The sequence below is a fragment of the Aspergillus tanneri genome (genome assembly GCF_003426965.1).
Source record: "Aspergillus tanneri strain NIH1004 chromosome Unknown AapTan_1_pilon_pilon_pilon, whole genome shotgun sequence".
Lineage (NCBI taxonomy): Eukaryota > Fungi > Ascomycota > Eurotiomycetes > Eurotiales > Aspergillaceae > Aspergillus > Aspergillus tanneri.
In genome coordinates this window covers 2,212,429-2,224,196 of record NW_022984628.1, presented here as the reverse complement: position 1 = coordinate 2,224,196, position 11,768 = coordinate 2,212,429, and the positions used below count along the sequence as shown (strand labels likewise).

General features: G+C 46.5%; 4 protein-coding genes across 4 annotated transcripts; 3 read left to right on the top strand and 1 right to left on the bottom strand.

Annotated features, from left to right (window-relative positions):
* Nucleotides 1–282: 282 nt before the first annotated feature.
* Nucleotides 283–1,098, top strand: ATNIH1004_002738 (oxidoreductase-like domain-containing protein; the record flags this gene model as incomplete). Its single annotated transcript, XM_033567423.1, has 1 exon — nucleotides 283–1,098. One exon carries the CDS (start codon nucleotides 283–285, stop codon nucleotides 1,096–1,098), a length of 816 nt encoding a protein of 271 aa, XP_033429418.1.
* Nucleotides 1,099–5,066: 3,968 nt separating this feature from the next.
* On the top strand, nucleotides 5,067–5,880 carry ATNIH1004_002737 (DUF3245 domain-containing protein; the record flags this gene model as incomplete). Its single annotated transcript, XM_033567422.1, has 2 exons — nucleotides 5,067–5,248; nucleotides 5,403–5,880. The coding sequence occupies 2 exons, from the start codon at nucleotides 5,067–5,069 to the stop codon at nucleotides 5,878–5,880; spliced, it is 660 nt and encodes a 219-aa protein (XP_033429417.1).
* Nucleotides 5,881–6,635: 755 nt separating this feature from the next.
* Nucleotides 6,636–8,743, bottom strand: ATNIH1004_002736 (uncharacterized protein; the record flags this gene model as incomplete). Its single annotated transcript, XM_033567421.1, has 6 exons — nucleotides 6,636–7,444; nucleotides 7,503–7,572; nucleotides 7,652–7,995; nucleotides 8,055–8,122; nucleotides 8,187–8,285; nucleotides 8,382–8,743. 6 exons carry the CDS (start codon nucleotides 8,741–8,743, stop codon nucleotides 6,636–6,638), a joined length of 1,752 nt encoding a protein of 583 aa, XP_033429416.1.
* Nucleotides 8,744–9,712: 969 nt separating this feature from the next.
* Nucleotides 9,713–11,553, top strand: ATNIH1004_002735 (F-box domain protein; the record flags this gene model as incomplete). The annotated part of the gene is made up of 5 exons (XM_033567420.1): nucleotides 9,713–9,742; nucleotides 9,823–9,893; nucleotides 9,961–10,126; nucleotides 10,219–10,598; nucleotides 10,671–11,553. 5 exons carry the CDS (start codon nucleotides 9,713–9,715, stop codon nucleotides 11,551–11,553), a joined length of 1,530 nt encoding a protein of 509 aa, XP_033429415.1.
* Between the last annotated feature and the right edge of the window lie 215 nt (nucleotides 11,554–11,768).

Genomic DNA, 11,768 nt, shown 5'->3' with positions numbered 1-11,768 from the left:
TTATACCGGAGGGGGGTTATCTTGATCGTTTTGAGCCACTTGGATGGTATATGGACGCAAGCATTGCATCAATGACCCATTCGATGCGCCTTTGAGAACCAAGCGAATGGTTAGTAAATATAAATAATAAATAACACCCTTGTTTTCTCTCCTTCGCAGAGCCTGTGATGGGGCGTCCTGCGGGTGTGGCGTTTGCATTGTTTGCACCATGACATAATATGATAATGACCTCAGTATCATCCATAATTAAGTGCTAATTCTTTCCCAACCACGCAAACAAAAATGAATACAGGGCAGTCACTCTTCAGAGGAGGCGCTTTTCTGATAAAGTTGCGGCGCAATCGGTCTACGGATAAACATTTAATCTTCCCTACCCCGACGCTCTCTCACCAACAATATGCCCCCTCTCCGTCATTCCGTCGCATGGCCAGTCATGCACTTACCAATTTCAAAGACACCTTAATAGAGACGGGCAATCGCGGTGCCCCTCAAGCATTTCCCTTATCGGGTTACTATTATGATATACTTACAAGAAACTCTCCATACCGAAAACAAACATCTTCCTCGCGGTCTGTCTCGAAGAGAATCACGGAAAAGTCCTCATCCGCTGCGACTGTCGAACCACAATCGCCACAGGATAAGATGTCTATTGTATTTGGCACCCGACTAGCTGGTCCTGGTCGCCCTTCACGTTACAATCCTGGAAACATGGCACCAGAGTCTACATGGAAAACCGTGAATGGTGTAGCGATTCCTCCACGACCGGAGGAACCTGATAATTGCTGCATGAGTGGCTGTGTCCATTGTGTTTGGGATGACTTTCGTGACGATATGGAGGAATGGGCAGCAAGGGTCGAGAAGGCAAAGTCTATAGGTCCTTCCCAGACCTTGGCGAAGAATATGCGCCGCACCCCAAGTGCGGATATCAACAGTGCCAGCACAAGCATGGACGACGATGGCGGTGGCAAGGAGGGAAACTGGCCTGTTCCTGATGCAGCAGATGATATTTTTGCCAACATACCTGTAGGGATTCGAGAGTTCATGAAGACTGAGAAGAGACTAAAACAAAAACATCAGCAAGGGAGTGTTTCTGCATGAACAGCTGCAGGAATTGTTCTCTCTATCATTTCTCTCCATTATGTTGCTGTCAACTATTATCATTGTTGTTTTTGTTGGGACCCTCTCTTCATGTTGCCTCGTGGGGATTTCTTGTATTAGAGTGATAGATTTAGGTGTATATATATTGGCAACGATGCAATGAACATACGAAAAGGTCCAGCACTTCGGTGACTGAATTATTCTGCGAATAAGACACCAAAGTGATAATTATATACACAAATTTAGTATTATGCCTAGCTGCCTTTTTTTCTTCACTTCGGCTTCAGGGCTTGACAAACCCCGAAACTGATTTCCAGGCGCCAAGGCTGACCACATTTGGTGCCGAAAATCACCTCCATCTTCGTTGTAGACAAGACTCTCCTTTCCCCATCACTTCATTCTATTCCAGGGTTGACAGTTTCCTCTTCCTGGTTATCCTAGCATGGGGTTCTTTAACTCCATTCAGTTTATAAGTACCATTGGAAACGGGATGATGTTCCACAAAGCTAAATCATTATATGGAAATGCGAAGCTATTCCATATTTAGCTAACTTGGCTCGACACAGAAACTCAGTCACTGTCACAGTGACCTGCGAGTCTTTGTTAACGCAGAATATTAAGCACATAGCTCGCCCGCTTGAGGATTGTGTCTTGACTGATTTCGCTTCATTTGGCTCCCGGCGGTCAGTTATCTCGTTGTATTCCCCTGGAGGGCCGCAGATTTGCATTTTTCCCCTGTGCTACCCTGCTACTCGATCAAATGCTCGAACATTCAACACGATGCAGGCGGAGATCAAAGAAAAGCGGGCAAATTTGCTGGACATTTCAGCGGCATATACCACATCCCCAGCGAATCCCATCCAGTCTTATGACCAGATAAAATCATTATAGAGTCGTCAACAAGTAGTGTGAAATGTGAAGGAAATACTAATATCTCTGCTGTTAAGAATTCCTCAGATCATAATCAACAATATGGGGATACGATGTACCCCAGAGAAGAAGATTATGGTGGACTTGGAAGATCTCTTTGATACGCCCAAAGTTCACTCTACGTTCAATTTTTCTGAACGCGAGAATCACAGGGCTCGAATATGATTTCACTACCCTATCCAATGGCTACTTCCGCGCCAAGTGAGCTGTACAATTCAACATATATCCGAAATCATAATAGCTCACAGAACAGATTTGTCAAGAGTATGGATCCACTCATTCCCCCAAAATCTTTGTTGCAGCACTTAGTTTGGCTGACGTCCACCATTGGTCTTATTGAGAACAACACATACTCTGTCATTCAAGCGGATCCAGGTTCTGGCAAGTCAACTCAAGTAGCTCAAATTTTGCTTGATAAAGCCATCTCGACAGGCTCTAGGCCTGATTGCAAGATTATCTGTGTTCAATCCTGCAGAATTGCCGTGGTATCTCTTGCCCACCGAGTTGCTACTGAACGAGGCCAGCCTGTCGGTCGCGATGTTGAATATCGTATTCGATTTGAGTCTCGATATGCCACACGAGGAGGATCCATCACTTATTGCACCACCGGGCTGTTTCTGAACATGCTATGCTATCAATGACTTCAATGTACTCATTTTTTTCATATAATCCTCGATGAAGTGCATGAATGAGACATTGCGCTTGATTTACTTATGTTGTTGGTAAATAAAATGGTTGATCAATGCCAAGCAAGCAGGGCTCGTGTGCCAAAGGTCACTGTAATGAGTGCAACATTAGATGTCAACCTATTTGCTTCGTATTTCCAAAATAAGTCAAGCAACGGAGCTCTTGCACCGACACTGTGTCTTCATATACCGGGTCGCAGTTTCACAGTAGTTAAACATTATATTGACGATATCGTCAGCTATCTGTTTAAGACTTCGCTGAGGCATTGTGGTCCATACTGTGGCCCTGAAACAAAGACTTTCCTAGAGAAGCATAATTTTTTTTTACAGCCAACCTTATCGGAATCTGAAAAGCAAGTCATTAAACCCTCTTCCTCAGCTGGAGCTATTGCCAACGAAGAAGACCCCTTGGTTCCCCTGGGTTGATATGCGCTGCTATTGGCTATATCTTATCTACTACGAACAAGGGCGCCATCCCAGTATTTCTCGCAGGATTACGCTATCTTGTTGGCTTTGAAAGGCGCTCATGAAGTATGCAGATATTTTGGGCCATGAATTCACTGATGATCATCAATACAAAATCTTGCAAATGCATCCAAGTATTCCCGAGAACCAAAAAGAAGCGTTTAGATAATTTACGCCAACATTCGCCGAATGATCTTATTTACAGATAATGCCGAGACTTCCGTGACTATCCCAGACGTGAAGTATGTGATTGACACAGGCAAGGCCAATATGGAGATTTACAAGCCGCTGGAGAGATCCACCCGACTTGCTTGTTGCTGGGTGAGCCAGTCTAGTGCTAATCGGCGTGCAGGAAGGGCAGGAAGGATTTAGAAAGGTTTGTTCACTAGAGAGAAGTATGATGCGTTTCATGCTACGAGACTTTTCCGAGATTAAGTGAGAAGATTTGCGGACCACAAGCATGCTGGTGACAAAGTAGGCTTCGAAAATTCCATCCAAAACACTCTACAAGGGTGTATTGAGTCACCAGATAAGCCCCAAGTTGATCTTGCAGTCAAAGGCCTTTGCTCGATTATTTAGATGAGCAGAGCAGGAGGAGCTCACGACCCTGGGTAACATTCTTTCAACTCTATCCTTAGGCCCGATCTAGGCAAAGCTGGTCCTGCTAGGGATCATCTTCCGCTGCCTTGGCCCTCTCCAAATTATCGCGACATTTTCTGCAAGGGATCGCTGTTTCTTATACCTCGAGATCGGCAGGACAGGAAAAGGCACAAAATCTCGTGTGGATTTGTCTCAGAATACCTGGAGTGATCATTTCAGCACTGCCAATGCCTTCATGGCTGTCCGCGAGGTGTTGTCTAGGTCAGGTCGCGCGAAAGCATCCGAATTTGCAATATCAAACCACATATACTACGACCAAGTTCGCCAAACGCAATCTGCAGCAGGTCAGGTGCTCGACCAACTGCCATGGAAAAGCTCATTCCCTGACAAATGGACCATGGCCTTCAGTTTGGAGGTCCCAGCTTAAATGTCAATTCATGGCATGTTCCCCTATTCAAGGCCATTTTGCTTCAAACCTTGTATCCGAGCCTTACTGCACCGAGCAAATCAAAGAGATGCTATCAGACTAAAAAAGGGCCAAGAGCGTACGTGCATTCCAGGGCTGTCAACGCTCAACTGCAACCAAGGAGCTTATGGACATTCAATACAAAAATCCGTAACCATACCAACGTCCCTCTTTTTTTTCTGAATAATACCAGACATAAAACTCCTCTGGCCGCTAGCCGCCTGTCTTATGGGGGGCCGGCTTCAAGGAAGCAGCGATACACTGTGCCTGGATTCATGACTAGAGATGGTTGTGTAAACTAATGAGGACACAAGTGCCGATTACGCGGTCAGGATCATGGCTGAGTTTTGGAGAGCACTCGGGGCGATAATTAGACCCCTTCCCGCCTTGTCTCCTGATAATGATTAACATCTCATTGGGTGATGATCGCAACGCCCTTTTCGAGGCGATATCAAGCGTTCTCATTGATATTTTGGATAGAGATATTGAACCTTTCTATGACCAGCGGCCCAACACAGCATCACGCTGGGCGTGATTGGTCAGATGCAAAAGGAGGGGGGGGGGGGGTCCATTTTGCTTGATTAAAAAAATGGAAAAATAGCCCATAATAGATATAACGAGTATCGCATTCGCATCTATGAATGTTGTATAGGCAATGCACGTCTATCGTTCGTAGGGAGTACTTTCCATCGAAGTCACATGATTTGTATAACTGATAGGTCTTGTCTGGAAACAGCAGGCGGTAGGAATGCTATCCTCTCCACTATTGCTTCCCAAAGAAGTAAACGTGCAAGTCTATTATCCATATAGCAACCAAGGGCATGTCATTATCGAAGAGTGAGACAGATGTTATCCTTAATAAAGCCAATGTCGCTCTGGCACGCAGTCAATGGCTTGTTGCCTCATGGCTACCCCCACGAACACAGGAGGAGCTAGACAATTCGAAATCCGAAGAAGAACTGCAGAAGGAGGAAGATGAGATTTTCACAGCAGTACCAGAAACGTACGTTTTATTATTTTTATTTTTTTGTCTTTTTCCCAACCCTAAAATTTTCGTTTAAATTTTTGTGACTTCTTTCCTTGCTCCACTATTCAGTGGATATGTTGCTACTCGTGCCCATGTATTCGTATGATATGCTCATAGGTAATTGGTTCAGATTAGGAATAGGTGCTCCCTTGCCCTCCAAAGCGGCTAATGGAAGTTGGAAACGCGTCGAACTTGATTCCAACGACAAGCTACGGAAACAGCTCCTTGGGAAGAACTATAAGAAGGTGGTAGCCGCTAGGACAGGCGCTCCCCACACTCTCGGGAAACCTGGCATGTTGACTAGCCATTCCCAGTCCACAGCGAGGAAGGAATACGAGGAGGATGATGACGAAGAGGATGGGGGCCGGACAGCAATGGTTACAAAAAGTAAAATCAAGTCAAGAAAGAGGAAGGCGGTCCTGGAAGCTGGTCAAGATTACGACGATAATGCAACAAGCGCGGGCAAGAACGAGGAAGATACCCAATCAACAGCACAAGGGATAACGTCATCATCGCGACCAATACCAAGACCTCAAGGTAGAAAAAAGGCCACGAGTATCTTAGATGAGATTCTTGCGGACCGGTCGAAAAAGAGAAAAAAGAAATGATCTCGTTTGTCGTGGCGTAACCCATAACTATATATATATATATATATATGCTTTATATGATAAATATACCCCACAGCATTCAACATGCTTAATGGTGATAGATAAACAATGTTTGCGTGTTTGTATATATTGAGAAATAGAGATATACATACATATATATATATAGTGGACCTATCACTTTTCCTTTGTCCTCTGATCGATAGAAATTAAGCATACCAAGAGCCTATGTCTCTATATTTCGCTTAAGAATTGCTGTGCTCCATCCAAGTAGGGTATATGATTTGACAAGATATGTAGCAATTCAAAATTTGAAATGCTAACTCCTGCACCCAGACAGCTATAGCCGTGTGCGGTGCTTTCATCCATAGGACATGTGCCATGCAACAAGGCCGATACCTATGCTAGTCAGAAAATAATATCACTGGTGCCGCTCCACGGTGTGTGTAAATATCCAATTGACATGAGAAATCTGACCGCCAATAGATTGTACAAGAAGTATTCCACCCAGGTGCATATAACAAGTACAAAAGGATGGACCAAAGTGCATCCTCATGCGATGTACCGCACCCATGATATGAAGGGAGGGAGGGAAACAAAAGAAAAGAGAGAATGAAAGTGGATGTTGCTAGGCTGTCTCAGCCAGTGAAACCGGGTCCCTTTGCGTGATGTATGCACCTTCTTTATCTGCATTTAGTGGTTATGAAATGGATGCAACAAACAAGAAAATTAGTTCAGCAGAATCACAGAGATAGCCATTACTCCAGCCGTTTCCGTTTTCGATCATCTACCATCGCATGCTGGTCTTCGTCCGGTCTTTCAGCAGTATCGGCTGGATTGAGCAGTGAATGTACATTGCTAGCCATGCTAGAACGTCGAGTCGCAGGCAAGGAAGATTCCTGTCGAGGGAATCTGTGTCCTCCCAATGTCCAGCCACTGTCAGCATTGGGGGTAGAGGTTGTTTGATCTAAACTGAAAGGCGGCGTGGCATTGCGGGACGTTTCTTGAAGACGTCGCGGTGCTCCCATCTCATACTGTGCCAGAACATCCCGGACTTGCTGCTCACTCGATGTCGGAGTCCGGTGCGGTGACGGAGACCAAGGAGCCGCTGCCGACGCAGGCTGATGAGTCGATGGGAATGGAGATACACCTGGTGGCGGCCAACCATGCTGTCGAATATCTGCCGAGGTATGTCGACGAGCCAGATTGGGCCCCGGTGGAGATGACACGGATGAGAGGGGATGAGGCTGTGGTGGGATGACGGACGGGACCTGAGGGCGATTGTAGCCCGGCGAAGAATTCCCCCCGCCAATAGAGCCATACCGACGAGGAGAAACGGCCAAGTGTGAGGGGACTGGGGGTCGAATTAAGTTAGGTCTAGAAGCATCCATCATCGACTGTCGGCGAGCATCTTCCTGAGGGATTTGGCGCGGGGACAGCGGCGGACCCGGGTCGACTGATACGGTGGGAACATAGGGCTGTCGGACAGATAAATATGGATCGGGGTTCTGTTCAATGGCTCGCACCGCGTCAAGATGCTTTTCCAATTCTGCTTGCATGTTTGATACTATTGAATGTCAGCATCAATAAACAGGCCGCCAGATTAGCGCGGCACAGCCTCTTACCATCTCTATACAGAAGACCTTCACGATCAGGGATCATTCCTTGAAGGAACCGCGAGATCGAATGGGTCCACTAGCATTAGACAAGGTGCACATCAGTGATAACATTCCGGGTGTTAGAGCAGAGATTTGAGGGAAAGTGTTTAACGTACATGGTAGCATCTTGCTAGGCTCTCCGCCATGGATTGATATCTGGCATTGAGTGCCGCATTGCCTTCCTCCGCACGACTCAGGCGGTTGTGCATATCGTACAAGGTATGTTCCAGGCTCACCAGCCTGGCCTCCGTGGCATCTGGAACAGGCTCAGCCGGGGTACCAGGCTGAGAAGCAGCCGCCTTATGACCAGGAAAAGAGTCGCGATGAATTAGCGCATGCCGAGATGCTCGTCGTTTGATTTCACGTAACCCGTTAAGGTCACCGCGCTTGAAATTGCCATTCCCGTGCTTAAACTCCCACAAGGCAGAATCCGGCGATCCGGTATGGAAGACATCGCTTACTGGAGTTTCGTCGTATTAGCAGCAGAACAAGTTTCTGCCCGATCGAAGGTGCGAGTACCTTTGTGAAATCCATACATGTTCAGTTGTCTTACGAAGGATGAGATGTTGGTATGCTTGAAATATTGACTGAAAGGACCGTATTAGCAGCCGGTCAACTTCATATATAACTAGGAATGACAGCCAAACGAACGCAAGAACTTTTGAGAATTCAGATGTGGGTGACATGACAAAACTGTCATTGGTATTGGACCACGATATCAGATGTTGAATACTAGGGTCCTCTAGCATACTGTCAGGCGTCGTCAGCAAGAGTTTCCACAAATACATATCCCATCGAAACAGTTGAGAAACAGGGGCGCGAGGCGATGCCGGCAAACAGACATACTTGTAAAGCTTGTGAATGAAGGCGGTTTGCACCACTTTGGGTTGCTGAGCTGCAGCGGCAGCTCCGATAGCCTGATTGGGTGTCGCATGGTTATTCAAGTTCCCAGTTTCAGCAGAGCCATTGGAGGCAGCTGTATTGTTCGCGCCTGCTCGATCACTATCGGGACTGCTGTGGATCGGAGCGGCAGCGCCCGTCGCTGCCGCTGAAGTAGGTGGAGAGACGTCCATGGGATCACTCGTCGAGGGTGCAGACGAAGAAGGCACGGAGGAGGAAAGGACGGGGAGCTTTCGTGTCTTGCCTGGTGCATCTGTAACACCAGAGATCCCAGTGTTTCTAGACGGAGGATCGGCGAGACTACTCATCTCGTGCGGAACAGGGGGGAACAGGAAAACGGGCCGGGGGCCGCCGAGGGAGTGGAGAGCCTTTATATTTTTTAAAATTTTTTTTTTTTTGGGGCCCGTGGCTGGGATCAGAACCGAGTAAGGATTGATAGAAAGGACAAGAGCGAAATAGGAGGCACCTAAACACGATTGATGACAAAAGTAGAGACGAACGTGGGAAGATGAAGGATCACGGAGTCTGGGCCAAGAAGACGCTGATCAACACCCAGTCTCCGCTTGCCGAGTCATTGCAAGTTTGGTCGTCCCGTGTTCTATCCAAAGACGAAATTCTTAGTACTCTCCGTAATTGTCAAATATCTAGGTATATGAATGTCGTAGATTGATTGTCTTTTTTCTTTTTTTTTTTTTTTTTTTGTTGGCCCCTGGCTCTTTGGGCTTCCAATCCTCTGAGCTTCTTAATCTGAGAATGGAAATGCAGCTTTCTTCAAGAGAAAGAAAATGAAACAACAATATTCAATTGTACCAAAGTCACAAGAAGACTAGGGCGATATGGTTGGTAATAAAGGGATCGTCTGCATGCGAGTGGTTGAATGGTTTTCTCCATAGAACGGGGGTCTGTCTGTATGATCCCGAAGCTTATAAGCACCACTAACCAGAATCATGGAGGGAACCTTCCAATCCCCTCACTTCAAACAATTTCCTTTAAGAAGAAAAGGAAAAAAAAAAAAAAAATAAGAAGAGGAAGAAGAAGAAGAAGAAGAAGAAGAAGAAGAAGAAAAGAAGGCAAAAATAATAAACGGTAGAGGTCAAGCTAGTGATTAGCAACGGATAAAAGGAGGCACCCCATCAAGGAAGAAAAGGAAAGTAAGGGAGGGAAAGGAAAGGCGAAAGAAGGAACGTTGAAGTGGCAAGCATCGATCACCTGCACGGAACCCGCAGAATAATTAACTAATTAGACAACGCCCACGAACTATCTATCGCTCATAGTTAATGTATGGTTGGATGCAGGCTGTCTTCCTCGTATGACATCTCCATCTCCGGTCGTCCATCCATCTATGGCCGGTGTGATACCTCGCCTCGACAAGTGGTCCATCAACTAGATTATGGACCCGGAGGTTCAGGAGATCCTAATTCGTTTCGATGGCCTAGCCTCTCCTGATCGACGAGCTGTGTAAGTATTTCTTTTCTTTCTTTTGTTCAGATCTAGTCCGCCGTTGCTTACCAGGGGCCAATCCCAGTTATCGTCAGATTTTAAGTCAGTTTAATCTTGACGAGTGGCGCGATGTGCGTGATCAGTTAGATCGAGTTTCGTTCCATAAGGATATCCTAAGCGCTGTGCCTCTAGAGATAGCCGCACAAATAACAAAATATTTAGACCTGTCGGAGCTACACGTTTTCCAAAGGGTATCTATCATCCCCCCCTTTTTGGTTGTTTTACCTTCGTCATCCGGGACTTTTTGGTCAATCATCCTTCAAACTGACGTCAGTTTCGATAGGTATCTAAAGACTGGCACTCGCTGCTGACCTCTAGTTTGATTCGGGCTGCTGTATTTCGTCGCTATACCGGATACAACTACGATAGCGTCACTGCAGGATCCTCGGACGAATTCTCCGCATTTGCAAGACGAAGAGTTCGCCTGGAGCGTGGACAACCACTCTGGAAAATTTGCGACCCGGCGTATCTTCCACTACCTAAGCCTTGGAATGCGACGAGTCTAGACTACTGTAATGGACGATATGCATGGATTGATGGCACAACCATTGTCGTCCATAGTCTTCACTCGAATATGACACAGTACTTCTGCACACAGAACAGAGATCCCTTGATGGAGGTGCGCCTATCGGAAAATGTCATTGCAGCGACCACTCCGCGTGGGTAAGTATGTGCCTACTTGCTCGTGGGCCATGGCCAGCTTGACTGATGCTGTTATCTGCTTTGGCACGCTAGATATTGCCATATTTGGGATCTTCAATCCGAGGAATCGGCATGGTTTCGTCTACCCTCATGTCGACACAGTTTCTTTATGGCAAGTGGAAGGAGTATTGCTCTTGCCTTTATTGGTATTATGACCAGCGAGGGTGATTACGTCCTATATTGGGACCTGAACACGCGTGCTGCTCGCACGATCAATATCGCAACGCACCTGGGCTACATGGCCTTGAACTCCGAGGCTAGAAGCTTGACTACAGTTCACCTTGAGGAACGAAATTATTACAATGCTTGTGTGCAACCCCAGCATTCTCCCGCCAAGCGCGCTCACCTGCAAGTCACAAAGTATTTAGTTGATGAATCTGCAACTTTTGGCCGGTCCTCATCCTATACTCTCGAACTGCCGGCCATCGTAGACGCAACTGGACACGTGGAAATACGATACCCTGATACATCCCCTAAGTTTAGTGACCGGATGGGGCTCTTCTCGGTTCGTCCACGCGAGGGTTCTCCTTCAGCTCTCTCTTCTATGGTTACTGTCGCCTACGATCCGCGGACCGACCAGGTCGACTTACATGTCTTGCAACCTGAACACACCCCGTTTTATCCATTGTGCATGACTTCAGTTGACCATAACATTCTGTACTATATAAAGAACGATAATGGTAAACCTCAGATCTGGATCTCCAACCCTGACGCTACTTCCCCCCATCGCCCTTCCAAATGCATGAACCCCCAGCTCCCTCGAGAGGCAACCAGCAGGGTCTACTCACATGCTACCGGCTTTGCGCTCCATGGAGATCGTGAATTTATTTTGATGATCGATGAAAACGGGTTGAAAGTGTGGTGTTTTGATGAAGCTATTCATATTGACGACTACTCTTGCGTGGAAACCTTTTGAACTGGAGATGGTGTATGTATATCGCATGTCTTGCTCGTTATATTTGGCTTTCTCCATCTCGAGGTTATTGTCCTCTTCCTTTTATCCCCATTAACAAAGCATTCATCGCTTCGAAGGTTAACTTCTATGTTCCACAATGAATCACGTTCAAAAAGGAATGCGTTGGCAAACATAAAGAACCTAGAAATAGACAATATACAGAACCGTCAATGCTC